Source organism: Marmota monax, unplaced genomic scaffold (genome assembly GCF_021218885.2).
Source record: "Marmota monax isolate L192 unplaced genomic scaffold, Marmota_monax_Labrador192_F-V1.1 WCK01_AAM20220418_F8-fsc00062, whole genome shotgun sequence".
NCBI classification, from domain to species: domain Eukaryota; kingdom Metazoa; phylum Chordata; class Mammalia; order Rodentia; family Sciuridae; genus Marmota; species Marmota monax.
Window position 1 is genome coordinate 2,185,027 of NW_026695221.1, and position 20,532 is coordinate 2,205,558.

The following is a 20,532-nucleotide window of genomic DNA, read 5'->3' on the forward strand; positions in this document are numbered from 1 at the left end:
TGTTCTTTCTTCCAGGGACAATCTCAGCCTTCTGGGCTCCCAATAGCTTATCTAGGATCCCAGTTTAGATCTCAGGGCAACTTCTATACACTCTTCTGCCTACCCTGCCCCAGATGTGTTATCTTTGTTTTATTCTTTCTTATATTTTTTCTAAAAGAACTTGTCACAAATGTAATCAATGATGTAAGTAATGGTTTAATATTTGTCTCCCCTACTATTCTGTGAATTCTGAATGGGTGAGAACAGTCTTATCTGGCCTTTTCTTATTGCACATGTAGGCATGTTCTTATTGCCCATACTGAGTACATAGTAACTATTTATTTAATGAATGAAAAAAATATGTGAAGTATTAAAAGATGATCTTTTTGTTAATATGGTTCTGTGTATAAAAAAGAAAAAAATGGATCACAGGAAGGTCCTATTCACTTGTCCAAGGTCATACAGATAGGGTATATGAGGTAGGACTAGGACCTAGGTTTATCTGTTTCCTCTGATGGGCTAGGGACAGCCATCCTAAGAAGAGGGTCACTGCATGTGCAGATGTCTGCCTGACCACATCTCTGGTTCAGAAGAAAGAAGAAACACAGAAGGAAAAGTATTACAATCAGACTCCTTGCACAATTTCCCAGTTTTGCTTGATTTGTTCCCTTATCTTATGCTATTTAAATATAGTTTTGATGATTTTGTTTGCTTTGGAGGCAGGAAAAAAAAGATCCACAGAAGGTATAAAATTGCATATTATTTACCCCAGAGAAGAGAACAGTCCCCCTAGTAAATATGTATTGAAGCATTTTTATTTGTATTTGTATTTTTTAAACATGTTTAAATAGACCCAGTAGACCGTAATATCTCTTTTCAGAGTTGGTGCCATCTATTGATTAAATATGCATTTATGCATTTCTTCTTCTACATTTCTTTTTAAATAAAAGAGACATATGTTTTAATCATATAATAGATCTAGAAGAATTGATCAGTGAAAATACATATTTATATGTTTCTTTACAAAAGATTTTATCAAGCACACAAAAAACAGAAATTATTTCCTGATATACATTGATTTTAGTTAAGTATGAATTTAATTAAGAGGTGAGGGTATGTGTGCTTAAGTCCCTGTTGTGTGAATTCAGAAAGAGGCTGGTAGAATAAATAGGTGTTTTTAAAACAAAAACAAAAACAAAAAATGATTTAAAACAAGGTCACACTCCTAGTAAGTGATACAGTCAAGACTCCAGCCAGGCTTTTCACTTTTCAAAGAGCATGCTTTAAGAAGATATGACCATATTGAGCACTCTTATTTTATTAAATACCCCAAAACAGGGAATAGTGAAAGAAGATAAGCTTTGGAATAAACTTTGGATTAGATTTGGGGCTTCTTATTACCTGGTCTACTTCTTCATCTGTGGAATGGACCAGCAACAGGGCACAGTGAGAATTTAGAGAAAACACCATGAGGTCCCTAGGGTTGTTCCTGTCCCTGAGCTCACTGAGGAGTAGTGTGGGTGCTATAGCTTGGATCTTGAGAGCCCCCCCACCACCACAAGGACCCAGTGTTGAAAGCATGGTCCTCAGTGTGGGCTATTTGCAGGTGGTAGAACCTTTAAGAGATAAGGCCTAGTGGGAGGTCTTCAGATTTGGGGGTATATGCCCTTGGAAGGGACAGTGGGACACTAGCCTCTTCCACTTCCTCTCTTTTAATTCCAGGTCATGTGGGGAGTGGTTTTGATCCCTCACATGCTTCTGCCATGGTGTGCTGCCCGACTCCAGAGGCCTGAAACAGTGTGTATGTCTGATCATGGGCCAGAACCTCTAAAACTGAGCCTGTTTATTTTCTATTTATTTATTTATTTATTTATTTATTTATTGGTAAGTTGTTCATTGCAGGAATTTATTTTAGTGATGGAAAGCTGACTAATGCAGTGTGCGTCCCTCTTTTTCCAAGAGTGAGGTGAGGGCTGAGGGCTGCTCCCAGTGTCCTCAGGAGCTGAGGATATAGTTAGATGCTGCCTAAGTATCTACAGAGCACTGAGGGTAAAACTACTCAGGTGCTTTCAGGTGTGATGGAGCATGCTTGTAATCCCAGCAACTCAGGAGACTGAGGCAGAGGGATCACAAGTTAAAGGCCAGCCTGGGTCACTTCATGAGACCGAGACCTTGTCCCAAAACAAATAGAGGTTAGAGCATTGATAGAGCACTTGCCTCGCACTCATGAGGCACTGGGTTTGATCCTCAGTACCACATAAAAATAAATAAAATAAAATATATATTTAAAAAACAAACAAAAAAAGGTCTGGGGGTGTAACTCAGTACACCTGGGTTCAATCCCCAGTATTGGAAAAGCCAAACCAAAATAACAACAACAAAAACAACTGGCCCAGAAGTTGTGTCCTCTCCTCTTTCTCCCTTGTAGTCAACAACCCTGGTGGTGAAGGCAGGCTGGTCTCCAACTCTAGCTGCGTATCTGAGCCTGCAATACTGAGGAAGTTATCTAAACTCCTAAACTCTGGTTTCTCCCTCTGTACTTCACTGGTTTGTTGAGAAAAAAGAGATATGTGAGGCAATAACGGAGTTCCTGGCACATGGATGTTCAACACTATGATAGCATTCAAAATTATAATTTCTTTTGAGAGAGGCTTTCACTTTGGAAACAGAAAAAAAAATGGCTTTGAATTTTGGCCATGTCATCTACCAGCTATGCAAACTTGGATAAATTATTTAACTTCTCTGAATCTCAGTTGTTTCACCTCTCAAAAAAGTATAATTGTATTTTCTCATTGGACAAGCCTAGGAGTTATTTTTAAAAATCTTAACCCACAGTCAGTGGATTCCTGAGAATCCATACAATGATACAAATGATAATTTGTATGATACCACCAGTGAAGTCCTACTGATTTTTCTGTTTCACATAAAGCCCCCTTCTTTTCCTCTTCCATGGCTCCCCCCACCCCAGTTCAGAATGTATTAGACCTGGGCCATGCCTACTAATAAGCATGCTTGCCTCAATTCATCCTGACTCATTTTCATAAATTAACTTACCTTTTTCATAGCCTTCTCCTGCTCAAAAAGAAATGAGCTTTCTCCAGTAACAATAGGGAATTTCTAAATCATTAGTCCAGGATTCAAGGTCTCCCACCTACTTCACTAGCCCCTTTTGGCTTTTCCCTACAAGGTTTTGGTGTATGTCAGCCATCTCCTCTCCCTGAGATGACCATCTCATTTGTTAGGTTCATCTTATCCCTCTCACCACTTCAAGTCTGAGGAGTCAGCCACTGGTAATCATTCTTCCAAACGTCTGTTGGATTCTCTCATTGCTCAACGGATTCACAGATCAGTTTGCTTGTTAATGACGTGTTTGCCACTATTGGTTCAACAGAATTTCTTTAATATGCAGGGTGTATGTACACAATTCTCTCTTATCTACATTCACAAATGTGCTAATTTGGGATTGATTTCTTCAATTGCATTGTCTGCCCTTTACAGACAAATACAAAATTTTTCACATTCCCAAGGACTTTATACTAAGCAGGTACTTTGAGAGTGTCAGGTGATGATGCTATCTATCATCATGTGTTTTCCACTCAATTCCTCAAGTTTATAAAAAGAGAAGTAATCAATCTTTCTGCTTCTTTCAAAGCAAACAGGGCTGATTTTCTAGAAAGAGAGAAGCTCAGTTAGACCCTCAGTTATTTGGGTCTAACTGAGCTTCTCTCTTTCTAGAAAATCAGATACTGTGTGGATCGTAGATTTTTCTAGAAAATCTCTTTCTAGAAAATCAGCAGACACTGTGTGGATCATACAGTAGACAGACCTGTTTTGAATCTCTGCACATTTAGTTGTATAGAATTTCATAAGTTGCTGGCACTTGCTGGACTTCAGTTCCAGCCTGTTGAAATCTAGGGCAGGGCTGTGGTGGGGATAAACTGAAGTAACACCTGGGGATACCTGCCATAGGGTAGATACTTGGGAAAATATTGAGAATGCAATGGAGGAGGGAAGGATGCTCTTATCTAAAAAGTCCTGTGCATATTGGGCTGAGAAGGAATTCCAGCCTCTGTGGGGTATTTAGAGGGCATTGTGTGACAGGTATAGTTTCCCCAGTCTTGCGAGTGTTTTTCTTACCACAGAGCCTCATAAGTGAAGAGCACTGTTGAGTATTAGCATCCCTGAACTGGCAGCAAACTGCTCAGAAATTCAGGGAGGGCCACAGTCCTTTCTAGAACAGGTACCTTGCAGGGGTGTGTGTCGGGGGGAGACGGCAACTCAGAGGTGCAAAAATACTGTCCTTGTTAACTGCCATTCTAGAAGGGACAAACTAAGCTGCAAAGAGGAAATGAGGAAGGAAGGCAGAAGGCCACAGGTGTCCCTCCATGACCTACTCATCTTGAAGATTTCCCATGACTTCAGCAAGTTTCTACCTCCTTGAGGTCTATTCTGAGTACATTCCTTCCTATACTGTAATCATAAGCAATTGTTTGGGCTTCTTGTCTTGGTAGAGTTTCAGAATGCTCTAATTGTGGGGAACTGGCCAATTCTTTCTGCATCTTCAGTGAAAAAGAAAGAAAAAAAAAACTTGCCATGCCCATTTTCCTGCTGGGAAAACTAGATTTCTTCCAAGTTCTCTTAATGGCAGATTGGGGACTGGGGTGCAGACTTAAATGCCTGAGTACTTCCCGTGGGTTGCAGATCTTGCAGCATCCTGCCTGGACACCAGGAAGAAGGAATAATGATAAGGAATTGTAGTGGCCATTACCTTTCTTTCTTGGTTATGTCCTGAGCCCTGCTGGAGTCCAAACAGACAGCGCCAAACCCCTCCCACTGCCCACCAAGGAGTGAGTGTGTGCCCACGCAAGCCCCACATGGGCATACTCACAGGATGCCAGTGCGCACTGCTGTGGTCCTGGGGAGGGTGTGAGCAGGGGGCAGGCTTCAACTCCCTTTGGAGTCCAGCCTTCCAAAGAGGAAAGTCTCCTAGTGTCGCTCAGGAGAGTGGAGCCAATGCGTGCCTTGGAGGAGGTCTGCTTTGAGCCCTGTGCAGATTGGTGCTGATGATTCTTACCAGTTGTGTGTATGTGCAAGAAAAAAAAAAAAAATACCAGAGACGCTGCCTGCCTGCTCCCATCTCTCGCGCGCTCTCTCTCTTCTGCTCTCTCCCTCCCTTTGCAAACATTGGATTTAAACCTGCTCAGAATTCAGCACAGAGGAAGGCAGCAGCGGTAGCAGCAGCAGAAGCAGGAGCAAGCCCGACAGCCCAGAGCACCACAGCGTCGAGATGTACCATCCCGCCTACTGGATCGTCTTCTCTGCCACAACTGCCCTGCTCTTCATCCCAGGTACCCGAGAAGGGTGTTTTCTCTTTCTGGGTGATTGTGCAATGCAAGGGCAGAAGAGGAAGGAGGAAGAGGGAGAGGCAAGGAGGAAGGGAGGAAGAGAGGGAGTGTGAGAGGCATGTGAGCAAACTAGGTAGGCTTGCTGTGCACACACACGCACACACAAACACACACACATACACATTCGCTCACTCAATGGCTCACACGCACGCAGATGCTCGCAGCACGGGATTTGCTCTCTATTCCGGGGAATTGGTGAGCTGGGTTCGAGATCCGCACTGTGCTGTGAGGTACTGCTGTTTCTGTGAAAGGTACCCACTGGCATTAACCAGTGTGTGCCTGGGGGTAAGAGGAGAGGGGTTTAAACTCCTAGGCACAAATCCTTCTTGTACCTTTGTTGGGACCTGCAAGGAGGGACGGGGTACTCTTATCTCTCTCTCTAACCTATTCATTCCCTCTCTGTTTCTGAATCCGTGTAGATCTCTGCATCTCCTTCTTTCTGTATGTTTTCTCTCTGTCTCTTTTCTCTCTCTTCCTTATGATCTCCCCTCTTTCCTACTCCCCCTCCCTCTGAAACCTTCTCCCTTGTACTCTGACTTCAGCTCTTTCCTCTCCCCATCCTTTCTCCTTCACTCATGAATTTGCTAAATTGCATTTCTTGTCTGAGCAGTCTTTCACCCTCCTGTCATCCTTTCTTTATCCTTCCACCAAATGGGCAGATCATGCCTTTAAAATTCAGAATCCTCTCAGTTTCTCCTTCCTACTCTTCATATCAGAAATGTGAATTTCCCTTGATAGAATTTGCAATGTGCAAACTGAGGGAAGATTGGTCTGGGAATCTGGATTCACCTGATACCCCTCAGCATCTTCTCTACCTTATCTAATGATTTAAATGCGATGCTACCTCACACAGCAGTTACTTGTTTAGGGAAAACAAATCTGCGGTGATACAGGTAACACTGCAACCCTATCAAAATAAGCTTGGTAGAAGCCTTGCAAAATCCAACATGTCTTAATAGATTTGGTAATTGCAAAAGAGTCCTTTGCAGGCAGACAACTGAATGCCCGCAGGCGTCTTTCAAACAATGCTGAAGGGGCTAGGTTATGCTTGCCACGATTTTAGGCAGCATCAAAGGGTTGGTGGAGTTTCCATACTAAACCCCAGCCCAGGCAGGATTTCTTTCTTTCTTCCCTTTTCTTTCCCTGCAAATCAAGATAGATATATTGGGTAAAGCATTAGCTTAGACCTAAATTCCCATACATATATACATAGATATGAATGCTAAGATTCTGAAATCTTGCATCTGATTCCATAAGTAATAGACATTTTACATTATTATATTCAGAACCCCTTGGAAAGGTTTTTTTTTATTTGTTTTTAAAAACATAATTCCCTAAGTATTTCTAAGCCACAAAAAGTGAGATTAGGAAATAATGGAAGTTTATTCGGGAGAAAGAAAAGTGAACCAAATTTAATAAAGAAACCCAGTTTTGTCATTTAAAAAGTTTTAAATTTTTTTGAAATTTTAAAATATTTTCCCAACTAAATTTTTAAAATTTTGGATTGTACTTTTACAAACAGAAGTGGGCTCTAAATAACCCTATTTCTGGATATTTGCTTTAAGGTGATAAGTTTCCAGTTGGGAGTGGTGTTTTTCTTCTTCCCAATTCCAGAACTGTGGTAGGGGTTTAGAGCCAGGACCTGCAGGGGACTGGGCTGATGGGGAAGGCAAGCCCATCAGCACTCAGTACCTGCAGGAGCCTGGTAGAGGGAGCCAGGTAGGTGCTCTGGGACCACTATGAGTAGACTAACTTTCCTGTATGACAGTTCCTGGGGTCCTCCTTGCTCCTGGTTGATTCCCCTCCTCCCTCTGTGCTGGAGCAAAGATCAAGACCTCGGCCCCAGGGGAATCCTAGCAGTGTATATGCGCCCCTCATGGCAAAACCCAGAACATTACACTTCCAATAGGGAAGGGGAATGAGACCCTGTCGTCTGAGGCTGCATTGCAGTGCACTCTGAAGGAGTCAGGAACGAGGGTGAAACCTCCTCTAGGGGCCCCCTGACACCCTAAAACACAGCTCCTCTGCATTGGTCGGAGCAGGCAGAGCTTGCCTGCAGGAGAAGCATTCATACCCAAAGCAGCTGCTGAAAGGGGAATGAACCTCCGCCTCCTGAGTCCCTGAGCATGGGGTTGAGGATGATAAGCAAGCAGTCTCCCAGTCTCTCACAGACGTCAGTCTGGGGTCCTACTTTGCTCTTGGTCAGCTACCTCCTCTGAATGCTGCCCTTTATGCCAATTGTGCTAGGAACCTAAATAGTGAGATAGTGCAAGGAGGAAAAGTTGGCGTCAGAAGGTGTAAGTGGAGTGAAGGAAAATGACATACACGGAAGGAATCCTGTGGAACGGAACCTAGCTGCAGCCAAATTTCTGAGGCTCTGCCAGGGTTTCCTTGTGACTTCTCCTTTGTTACTTTTACTTCATTAAGTATGTCTTCAGGTCCATCCCCCTCCTTTGTTTCCCCATGAGGTTAATAGCAGCCTGTTAGCCATTTACTTTCCTTGCATCTAAAGACAGAGGGTACTGTAATAATGAAGCCCTGACCCATTTGGACTTCTACACCATTCATTCTGCAGTCTTTTATTTCTTGGTCAAACATGTTTCTATCCCAGAATAATTTTAAGGTTAATGCTGTTGTCACCAGATACCTTCCAGGGAGAGAATGATGGACTCGAATTACTTTTCTAGGCAGAATCTCTAGGATGGGAAGACAGTTGTAAGTGGACACTGTGTTGAGCCCACATCTAAGACAGGGCACAGGGTCATGGTTGACACTTTAATTGTAATGCTTGGGACACAGTCTCTAGGCACCCAGGGTGGGGGTGAGCTTATCCCAGGTAGGAAGAGAAATAAGGGCCTATCTTGGGACCCTTTGTGAACTTTAGTTTAAGAGCTTTGTGGAAAGGGGGAGGATGGGGAAGCACAAAGTGAATGCTACTGGACATTTGCATCAGAATCACTTGGAGGGAGGGGGTCTGATTAAAATGCAAAGTTCCTCTATCTTAGGCACAAAGCATTTATAAATAACAAACATCCCTTCCTTTAATGCCTTCTATACTACTTTGTCTGTAGTTTAAAACCTGTGTTCATGGCTTGAAGCATTTGAGTTGGGATCCATTTTCTCTTCTCCCTGTTTTTTTTTTTTTTTTTTTCTGTTTTCATTTTTCTCCCTTTAGTTCTGAAAAATGGCACCATGATCATGGGGTAGGATGAATGGGGAAGGGTGAAATTTGTGTTGCTATGTTAAGCAGCCAAGGCTCAGCTCTGGAAACACAACAGGGGACAAAGACTGGTCAGGGGATGAGCTGGCTGATGGAAGGATTAGACTTATAACTCTGAAGGCTGCTTTTCTCCAGTTAAGATCTTTGCCTCATGTTCCCTTCTTCTCAGCCCATCCTGCTTGGGTCTGAGCTTGTGTCCTGTGCTCAGAGCAGGGAAGTTGATGTGAAGAGTTCCCCAGCTGCCCTGTCTGAATTGAACAGGCTCCTCATACACAGATCTGTGAGCCCAGATTCCCAGCCTGGTCTCCCTGAATCTTAAATACTGGATCTTAAACAGGCTTATATCGTGTCAGAAAGTCCTGAGATTGGATTAAAAATCCCCTTAGGTTTAGGATTCTTCCTTCCCCAGTATACACTTTCCTACATCTTCCTTCTTTTGGAAAGAGCCCTGGATCTAGGGCTTTAGTGGGTGAGATCTGGAGGGAGGGCTTTATAACCAAGTTTTCAGGAATTCCTTTCCCACTTCTTGCACCCTATGTAGAGAAACCTATAAAAATGCTCTACATGAGGGTTCAAACGGGAGAATCTAAGCCCTAGATTTACTGACAAAGTGATAGGAACAAGGACCAGGCATCTGATTTTGAATAAGACTTCAGCATCCTTTTGCCAATCATAGATTCATGTCCATCTCCCCAAGCTGTCCTGTGGCCCTCATCCCTTATAATGATTGACATGTTAATAAGGTCAGGACCACATCCTGTTGGCATTCAGCACTGGCCCAGTGGCAACAGCAGACATGGAGACAGAGACAGGTGTCAAGGGCTTTTTCAGTAGCCTGAAGCTGGGCAGCATTACTCAACCTGAGATTAATCCGAGATGCTGACTGTCTTAAGATTCTCCTGTGTTACTTCAGTCCTGTCTGCCTTTGTGCTTTCTCTCATTCTCTGCCACATTCCTGTAGCCTAGAACATTACAGAAGGAGGTTCCTTAAGCAGGCACCACCTTAATGTGCTTGTTGTCTAGCAGCCTTGGGCCTGGGTCCCCCACATGGGACAGAGATCTGTCAGGATTTCCCATGAGCAAGGCCTCCACCCAAGCCTCTGAGTAGGCTGAAAGCCAAGAAGTGAGACTCTGATTAGCAGCACTTTGAGATTCATTTGGTTGGATCAAGACATTCTCTGACCCTCAGTTTGCCTGTCTATAGAGTGGGGATCCAATTATTTGCACTTCGCATTTCCAACCATAGCCAAAAACCTAGGTTAGATAGTAAAAAGGTGAACACTCATGCATTTTTATCGTTAAAAAAAAATCATGTTGGTCTCCTACTAATAGGACAAGAGAGAAGAATGCTCATAAGCAGAAGCTCAGAACAGAACATTCCTCATTGTTGAAAGAGGAAGAAAAGGTAGAATCATCCTGACTCATTTATGTCTTCATCATAGTAGTGAAAATTAGCAAAATTCAGTCTTACCCATCTGTTTATTCTTTAAGACTTTAAATAGGTTCTGGCTAAACAAAATGAATTAATTAAGATATTCTGCTTCAAAATCATAAATCAAACAAAAATTATTTACCCTTTTCCTTCTTTTTGACTTCTAATGAAATGCACATGCAGACTTTGAGATTTTTGAATTTTGATTGTTTTGCGGGGAAAACTATGGCAGCAGACATAGCACCTTTGGTCTCCTAAAACATTGCTTTGCTGTATTTTTGGTGGTGTGTTAAGTATATGGACTTGTACATCAGCCTTGGACAGTTGAGATTTTAGAAGCCTCTTCCCAGCTTCATGTGCCTGTGATTGTCTGCAGCTTATGGGCTATGGCTTTCCTGACCTGGCTTACTGGTTAGGGGGGCCATCAGTCTGCAGCCCTGTCTGCAGATGGATGGCTGCCATCCGCCTGCAGCTGCCTGAGGCTGGGAAGAAGAGAGATGGAAGCAAACCTCTCTTCCTGTCAGTGAACTCAAGTGTCAGCCCACAGATGGCCCCTGGCTGCTGACAAGTCAGGCTGTCAGTAGCAGTGGATGTTAGCACCTCTGGTTCTTGACTGGCACCTTCCAGATATGGAGTTTGGGCAGGCTGAAATCATCTTGGGGCAGCTCTGCTCTGCTCTCCTACTCCTGGCCCTGAGGATACTTCTCCCTTCTGTGGGTAGGAGAACAAAATTTAGACTTTGTTCCTTATCTCTAAAGCCTTGGTTGCCTTTGCCTCGATGAGGAAGACAGTAAAAGGGCCCAGATATAGTTGCAGTCACTAGATTGATACACCATTCATTCCAGTTGGGTAAGGGTTGGGGTTAGAATGGTATTTGCAAGGCTCAGTTAAAGAATACAAGTAGTTCTGAGAATGAAAGAGAAAAATACGAAACCAGAGATTAACTTGAAGGCAAATGCAGTTAACCATTGCCTTCTTGTGGGGGCATAAATATACATTCCTTCCTCTTATCCTCATTATCCCTCTGATAATCATAGATCCATGCTCTTTCCCACATGCATGTACACATATATAGACACAGATATAAATTCAGGCACACACTTGCAAGCCAGAGGTTAGCTGTTCTTAAAATCACACACAGCCCTCAGATCATTATGGAAAGCAAGCCCTTTTCTTTTTGCCTTCTGTCTCTGCCCTTCCCGAACTCCCAACTGTTACCTCCAACCTTGGTATTCTCCCTGTTGGCACATATGGCAGAAGCCTGTGCTAGACACTGCTGTACTTGTGATTGCTTCCTCTTAGCAATGTAAGAACTCCCTGCATGTCCACCCATTCTACTGTGCACCCCAGAGCCAGTGGGTGCTAGAGACAGAGCTTGTACTCATCTCCCAGTACATCCCTCACCCACCTATGCCCCTTGGTGCTGAGAGGCTAGGGACTGCCTTGCAGCCACTAGACTAAATTAAATGTTTGCCAAATGCTCTGAGACACCCCTGAGCAAGGTGCTGGGTAAGTGCTGGGTAAGAGCATTATCATTATAATGCAGGCACATTGCCTTTAATGAGCAGCAATGCTGTGCTGAGAGACCCCTAGAAAGGCTAAGATGAATCAATGCATCAGGACACAGGCCATTGATTAGAAAGGCTGTTTGCATGTTTGTGGGAAATGATAAGTGACAAATTGGATTGGCCACTAAAATCCAACCTGGAGGAAACCAGAATATTTGGTACTTGAAGGAATAGAGTCTCTGAATGGTCATTCTTAAACCTTTATTCCTGGGGAATTTACAAATGCTGTTTTGCCACACTTGAGAGTCTGCTAATGGTTCTTCTAAGCATAGCAACAGTGTAATGCTTTATGATCCACCTGGAAAATTTATCTTTGGTCTCCTTTGTTTCTCACCAAGAAACTGTGAGACTCAACCAATTCCAATCTAATCTTTGCTTTGCTTAAAACCTTCTTCTACAGACTTCCAGTTGAGTTTAGAATAAAAGTCAAAATACTTAACAAGATCCACAAGATCTCCTTCCCATCTAGCTTCATCCTGAGCTCTTCACCCCTTCCAACTCATGGCTTTGTTTTTTTTTTGTTGTTGTTGTTGGTGGTGGTTTTTTTTTTTTTTTTTGACAATCTCACTTCTTTAGCAAGTCATGTTTTTCTGTCAGATTACTTGAGCTTAAAAATTCTGATTGTCTTAATTTTTATGGCTAAACATTCTTTCCATCCTTCAGAAGTTGTCTTAAATATTGCTTTCCCAAGAGAACATTTTTGATGCTTTAAAGTAGAATTGACCTCCTTATTTATTATGCAAGTCCTTAGAATAGGCTTTTCCCCCCTAATACTGTGAATTCATATATATTTCAAAGTAGTTCTTTTTTATTTTTTATTTTTATCTCTTTATTCCCTCTATCGTCATGCATAAAGACAGGAACTGCATCCATTTTGTTCTCCAATATATCCTTGGTGCCTAAGAGCACACTCTCCCATCCAGCTGGAATGCAGATGAAGAGAGTTTGGCAGAGAATAAGCCCTCATGAAGTATTGTTAAATGAATGAGTGAATGAATGAATGTGTCACCAGCCAAGGTCACACTACTAAGTGTCAGCTTATTCTGCTCTATGCTTCTGCTCCATCCCACTGAATCCTCAAAAGTGTCTGGGGCCCTGGGGCCCGCCACCCTGCAGATTACCCATCTGCAGAGGCATGGGGAAGGCCTTTGCTAATGGGAGATGAAAATGTGTGGTGAATGCTTAGAATGATTATTCATTCCAGAGTTCATGCTTGTCAATAAACACCAGCTCTGAACTCCCAACCAAACACATGTACAGCAGCTCAGAGCTGGAGCTGCATAGTTTTGGATCTCACATCACATGTTGCAACAGACACGCCTGAGAGTGAGAGTTGTTCTGTAAACACAGATGTGGGCCCTAATGTGGGCTATTGGTTTAATGCAAACTCAAATTCTCAGCACATTTAATCAGGGAGTCTGTTAAAGTGTCCCCCAATTATTTGAAATTTAGAGTCATGCTCACAGAGCCAACAAGAAGTGTTCCTAAAAAATAAAATGTTGGGTTAGGGATGGGAAAATACAAGTAATGCACATGTGACTCACCCAAGGCCAACTGATATTTGAATGGGTTGATGTCGATATGGAAAGATAGGGGTTCAGCAAATCAGAGGAAATACAAAAAGGACTATATCATTTTTTGTACTTTGCCAAAGCCTAGTATGCTTGAGAGTTGTTCGTCATAATTGTGGGACTCCAAATAACAGAGATCTTGCTTTATTCATCTCTGAATGCTCTATAGTACCAAGTACATTCATTTATTTCACATGTTATTTATTGAGTGATTACTATATGACAAATGCTATACTAGGCACTGGAAATGCAATTCCTGAACTAAAATTTTTATGGTCTCTGCTGCTGTGAAGTTTGCAGTCTAGTGGGAGAGACAGACATGCATCATACAAACACCTATTTGGTTGTGAAATTACAATTGGAATACGGTAATAGATGGGGAGGTGTGTGGTTTTATGATTGCCTACAAAGAGGGCTGGATCCTGCCTCAGAGGCCAGGAATACTTCCTTGTGCAAGTGGCAACTGAGTGGAGACATGAGAAATGAGAAAGAAATGATCCAGGTGCAAGGAGGAAGGCAAGCGTGATCAGGACATGCAGGGGTTCTACAGCAGGAAATATAAGAGCACACTCTCCCATCCAGCTGGAATGCAGATGAAGAGAGTTTGGTACATGATGAGGCTGGCAGGCTGGGAAGAGTCAGAAGATGGAGACAGATTTTTGAGGTTATGTTAATTATTTTGGCCTTTATTATTTAAATGATAGAATACCATTGAGGTGATTCCTGTGCTGGAGATGTGGATCATAGTTAACATTTTGGAATCTCATTCTGGTTGCAGTTTGCATAATGGATTAGAGGTGAACAAACCAGAAAGGAGTGAGATGAGAGGCCACTGCAGTGGTTCACATGGGAAATGGTAGTGTCTTGGATCTTGGAAAGTGGCAGTTAGAATAAAGGAAACTAATGAACTTGGGAGTCCTTAAAGGAAATCAAAGATGTATTGCAGAAGCTGCAGAAGCTGAAATCAAAAAGTATACCCATTATTCACTCACTAACACTGAAAATAAAAGTTGTCCCATGGTAAACACTGACAGTCTTTGGGGGAGTGTTGAGAAGATTCTGGAATTCCTGCATGTAAGCCTCCTCTTTCAGTTTAGTGTCATTTTGCCCTGGAACAAGGAATAGATTGCTTTTGGAATTCCCACCCTTTCCTAAAGCCTCACAATCTCAGTCCCTTAACTGGAGTCCTCTCAGGATCTAATGTAGGAGCTTGAAATTGCATCACTCAACTTCTCTATCCATCAAAAAGTTGATGAAGAGCCCAGTTGTATGATTTGCTGAATTCTGCCTTCAGTTGCTTCATTCTGTAAAAAGCTTTGGGTTGAACCCTCAAATCATTTGTGGGTACCAAAAATGCTACCATTTCACAAACCTTATCATATTGATACTAAAACGTTAAGTTCCCCTGAAGCCCATTATCAAGATCCTGCTAAGCAGAGGGTGAAATCTATGGCTTCCTGCAAACATTTTAGAATCACCATAATTAATTTAGGAGTCCTTGGAATTGAGAGCATCCTTGGAAATTGTCTAGACTATTCATTTCCTTTTACAGATGAGGCATAGAGGCCAAGGGTGCCTGAATATCTTCTCTAAAGTCACATGGTCTCATCCTGGCTGAGCCCATTCTTTAATATAGGTCTTCTCAAAGCCTGCATGGGGTCATTTCAACATGATAGCCAAGGGCTGAGCTGAACTTTGCCTCTTAGTCTGACAACCTGCTGGAAAATCAACCTAAAACCTTGGCCACTAATTTATCTTTCTGATTCTCTCTCAGTTTAGTGCACAGGGTAACTCAATGGGTAAAAACCCCAGCTTTACTGTCTGGAATCAAAAAGCAAGGCAGAAGCCTTGTTCCTTTCAGCAGCATATTCATACTTTGAATGACTTTTGTAACTGAGATGGGAGACTTCTAGAAATATATTTTTCCTTGTTAGGAGGAAGAATATGCTCAGGGTAGTATAATATAAAATATGAGGTATGTGTCAACCTGACATGTATCAGGTCAAACTATTGGTCTACACACTGTGATAGATACCTGCTTTTATCATCACTATGCCATTAAAACATTTGTTTTTAAATATCTATTTGAACTTGGCTCTGTCCTAAGCCAAGAGAAAATTCATACTGAGACTCTAATGATTCATGGTCAAATAGTATATGCTTTACATTTATGTGTATAGCAACTATGACATATACTGACAAGTGAGAGAGCAGAAAGAGATAAGTCTTCTGACCTCCCAACTCCTACCACCACTACCACTACTTTCACAATTGACATCATAGAAATGGGCACAATCAAAATGATTGCTGCAAATAATTTTAGACAAATGCAGAATGAGAAGGAAGGATGTGATTGGATGGTAAGAGTGCTGAAGCATAGCAGTGGTGAGGCCAAGTACCTGGAGAGACATTCCCATTCCTAGAACTATAGGCCTGAGGAAGTCTTTGCCTTCTCTGAACAAGCCAACTTGATTCTTATGAACAGCCCAGTGACAAGGAATTTCCTGTACTCTTCAAAGACAGGAGAATGTTGGAAGAAGAGGATATGGCAGATGGAAATAGCCCATCAGTCTACAGGATCCAAGAGAAGCTGGAGTTTCCTTGGGAGTCCCCTGGCTTTATCCCATGGAGAGAAGAGTTCCCAGTCTTACTTGGCACTGGGATAGATGCCTCTTTGGGTGAAGCCCAGAAGAGAAGGGATGATGAAAACTACTATCAAGATTTTGCATCTTTTCCTGATGGGTCCCCCACAGTCTTGGGAATATAGGAACACTAATAGCTGCCACCAGCTTAGCCTTATGATATCCATGAAGATTGGGCTGCTTCTGATGACCCAGATGACTCTTTCTTCCTGTCTTCCATTAATTAATTAATTTATACTGCAGATTGATCTCAGGTGTACTTTATGACTGAGCTACATCTCCAGTTCTTTTTATTTTTGTGACAAAGTTTCACTTGACTATCCTCCAGATTGTCCTCCAACTTGTAATCCTCCTGCCTCAGACTCCCTAATTGCTAGGAGTAAAGGTGTGGGCCACCACACCCAGTCTAAATTATTTATTTTTAGAGCAAATCACTCCCCTTCTGTGACTACCTTTCGGAAGCATGGACAATAGTGAGGCCACAACATGGCCTTGGGTTTTGAGTCTGTACTTGTAAACCCAGTGGTTTGGGGCAAGCAGTTTATTTCTCTAAGACTCTTAATTCTCTCTTTAAAATAGGGTGAAAAAAGATTATTTCACCTACTTCTCAGGGTGGTCCAAAGGTCACCAGACAAGAACAAAAATACATACTGTCTCTGAAGTGCTGTGTAGTTCCAGGTTGACAGGTCATGCATCTCTTAGGCTATATTTGTCCTGGTATTTTTCTTTTCTTTCTTTGTTACTTTCTTTCTTTCTATATATGGTGGGTTATGGTTGTAATTAGCAGTGGAGCACATCTTAAAGTGCCTATAACTTCCATTTTGACTCAGGAGGTATATTTGAGGAGACTTCTGCATTCATTTCCCCAGGTGTGAAGCAGTATTTGGTTTGCTTGGAGAGCACTAGAAAGTGGTTTCTGTGTTTCTAGCTGAGCTACTTTGTCCCTGGCAAAGAGTGTGGATTCTCCCACTTGGGTTGTGATGACAGGGGTCTGGAATGCATTAAGGAAGAGTTCCAGTGTGGAACCTAAAGTCAGGTCTGGGATGATGACAACTGTCTCCTGTGATTGGTGTCATTAATAAAAATAGAATTTCAAGATGTAGTGCATTGATAGAAAGGATACTTTGGGGAAAAATGGGGTTCTCTTTGGCTTCTCTGAACACATGTTAGATAAGGGCTTGGTTAGTTTCTCCCCACATGGGTGACTGGTAAATTCCTAGGAATTATAGTCTTCCTTGTAGGGAAGCCATATAGATTCTTGGGCCCCCCCACATCCTTCCAGCTTATGCTGGGTTGAGTCCAGAATGAGAGCCATTGATTCAATGGTGTTCTTGGGAGGGCAAAGGGGTCACCTACTTGTCTTATACCCTGCCCTAATTCAAAAAGCTCAACTTCTTGGTAGCAGCAGAAAAAGACTTGGCAAAGAGTAGAGATGGTAAGCTGATGTACAGTTCTGTAAAGGGCCCTTGAGACCAAGTCTTCTGAGTATCTGGACCTTATTCACACACCAGGTTTTGTCTAGGATCAGATAGTAAACTACTGCAGCTCTCCTTGAAATTGGTAAATTTGTTCTGTGTTGTATTTTAATTTCTACAAAGGTCACTAGGTCTAGCTTTGGATGGGCAGACTCTCAGAGGTGTAAGGTTGCCCCTCTGTCTTTGGCTTTGGATGGCTTACTCCCTAGCCTGTAAGTCCCCAGCCCTAGCTCTTATCCAGGGGCAGCAGAAGTTGTGTCAGTGTGGTCAAGTTTATAGAAACAGCGGATGCTACTTTGGAAGCCCATATGACAGCACAGAGTATGGCTGATTGAAGTCAGTTTTGTCTAGCAGGCACATCTGCCTGTAGATTAGAAGTGCAGAGACACCACTGACATTTCTACTCTGTTAGTCTTCTTGAAACACCAATGGAGTCTGTGTGCCCAGGAAGGCAAAAGAGCTTTGCGTAACAAAATCATATTTTATTCTGTGGTTCAAGAGCAGAAGCACTGAGTGAGGGTTGAGGAGGATAGAGGAGGCTGGAGAAATCTGAGAAGATTCATTATAGTTTCTTCCCTGCCAAAGCATCGTGTTCTCTATTCTTCTTTATTTTAAATTCTTGTGACTATTTTTTTTTCTGCTACTTTTTGGTGCTGACATCTGGGAATAAAGGGGCCATGATAGATTTTTCAGTAAAGAAAAAGCCCTTCAATTTACCTTGTCCTTCTGTTATTGTTCCCAGATGCCGGCTGTATGACTTGCTTCACCACCAGGAGATCTCTCACTTAGACCTGTGGTTGGACTTTATTTTGCTCAATTAAATTAATATGTAAGAAATATATTAATTACTTTCTTGAGATTGCTTGAAGGCTCTTTTTGTATTTCACTGAACATTTGGTGGTGGATGGCAGAGTCAGTGTGAAACCAGAAAACAAAGGCTAGAATCAGAAAGAAAGTTAAAGAGAAAGAAGAACTAGGAATGTCCAGAAGGAAAAAGCAGGTTAAATATTCATTTTTCAAAGGACTTGGGATCAAAAGTGTTTCAAATTTCAGATTTAAAAAAAAAATTGGGGGGCATTTGCATACATATAATGAGATTTTATGGAGATAGAACCCAAATCTAAATAGAATTCATTTATGTTTCTTATATACCGTCCTCAATAGTCTGAAGGTAATTTTATACAGTATTTTTAGTGCACCTGCATTTTGACTGAGGCCTGTCACATGAGGTCAGGTTTGGAATTTTCTACTTGAAGTATCACATCAGCACTCAGAAAGTTTTGAATTTTGGAGAATTTCAGGCTTTGGATTTTTGGATTATGGATGGTTTACCCCAAAGAAAGATAAAGGTGAAGCACTAGGTCACCAAATAAGACGGCTGCAGGGACTAAGATGGCAGCAGATGAGTCAGCAAGGAGAGCTGACAGAATCTTGGAGGAGAAAACCTGAGCCCTAAGGGGTTTCCCACACAGTGCATAGTCTCTCCTGTATTGAGGTGGCATGTGGGTTTTATCAGCCATCACCCAGAGGGGCAAACACCCCTGTGAGCAGGCCGATGCTTAAGGTATTAAAACATAAGCTGTAGCAACTCAGATAACATAAAAATCCTGAGGGTTGAGCACAGATTCCCTGGGTGTGTTCAATAGCTGCCCACCTTCCATCCTTGAAGACCATCAACCTGGCTATACATACACACACACACACACACACACACACACACCACCACCACCACCACCACTTATATGTTCATACACACAAAAATACATACAGTACACATACACACACCCCACCACTCAGACACACACACCTCCCTATATACATAGTACATATATACACTTTTCCCACCCAGCCAATACACTCACACACACCCATACACACAGTATACATATACATACACACCACCAACCACATACCCACACATATATACCCATACACATATCACCCATATAGCCACACACACAAACCACCCACATTTCCACAACCTCACACTCATACACACAATATGCACATACACAACTACACACCAGCTATAATACACTCATATACACACACCACCACCACCCAACCACACATATACATAGATACACATAGTACATACACATATATAAACCCCACCCATGCACCTATCCACATCACACAAATATATACACACCCATATATACATCACCCACATATCTATATACACATCACCCACTCACAGATCCATATTACAGAATCCACCAGTCATCCACACACATGCATGTACACACCCACACAAACAGCGTTCACCCATCCACACACATACACATACCACCCACGTACACATACATCATCCACTCACACACAAGAACCTATTCACCCATCCATACACCATCTACTCATACATACATACACCTAGCACCTACTCATACACACACATGCACATCATTTATACACTGCCCCCATCCACATACCTATCTACACCCACCCTCATCTACACCCAGACACAAACCAACCATTCATCCATCCATATAGACATTCACACTCATATGCACACCACCTACTCATAGACACACACATTCACATTCATACAGACATGCCCCACCCTCCCTCTACACTTGTACACTTATCAGCCATTTATACGTCCTCCCATATAAACACACATACATATATCACCCACCCACAAATACACACACATTACCCTGTACACCCATATACATACACATACCACTCATGTATAGCCTTCCTGCCCCACAGCCTTACACATATACACACCACCCATGCACACACATGCACACATAACATATACAGATACACACCCCTACATACCTTGCTCCTCTTGCTAACCATTTTGGCTAGCACAGGGCCTTCTGAAGGCTATCTTTTGGTAGCATCATAAGCATAGATGTCATGGGCTACATAGTGCAGAAGAAAGTATTGCTTGATGAACATTCCTCCAGCCTCAGGATGGCAGAAATAGAAGGGGACTTAAGGGTCCTTGGGTCTTCCTTACTCATTTTTGGTGGGTAATGCTCACCCAGGTGGACATCCTTGATTGCCCTCTCTCTGTATATGGCTGTGGCCAGAGATACCCTTTAAAGAGCTGCAGTAGTTATTCACTTACTCGGTTTGGCTTAGGAGATTCCTTTAGTCATCTTCTTCCTGCTCCAAAAATACCTCTTTTTGCCTGGGTTCTGACCCTGTTTAGTTTCATTGCCTAGCTATCACAACCTTATTTGGACCCTGACACTGATGGCTTTTCTCAGAGGTTTCCACAGCTCT

General features: G+C 42.4%; 1 protein-coding gene across 1 annotated transcript in view; it reads left to right on the plus strand.

The window, feature by feature from the left end:
- Positions 1-4,943: 4,943 nt before the first annotated feature.
- Positions 4,944-20,532, plus strand: part of Opcml (opioid binding protein/cell adhesion molecule like) — a 1,182,194-nt gene continuing 1,166,605 nt past the window's right edge. Inside the window, exon 1 of the mRNA XM_058575284.1 lies at positions 4,944-5,327. Coding sequence (XP_058431267.1) covers positions 5,267-5,327 — 61 coding nt within the window. The 5' untranslated portion in view covers positions 4,944-5,266. The remainder of the gene's footprint in view (positions 5,328-20,532) is intronic.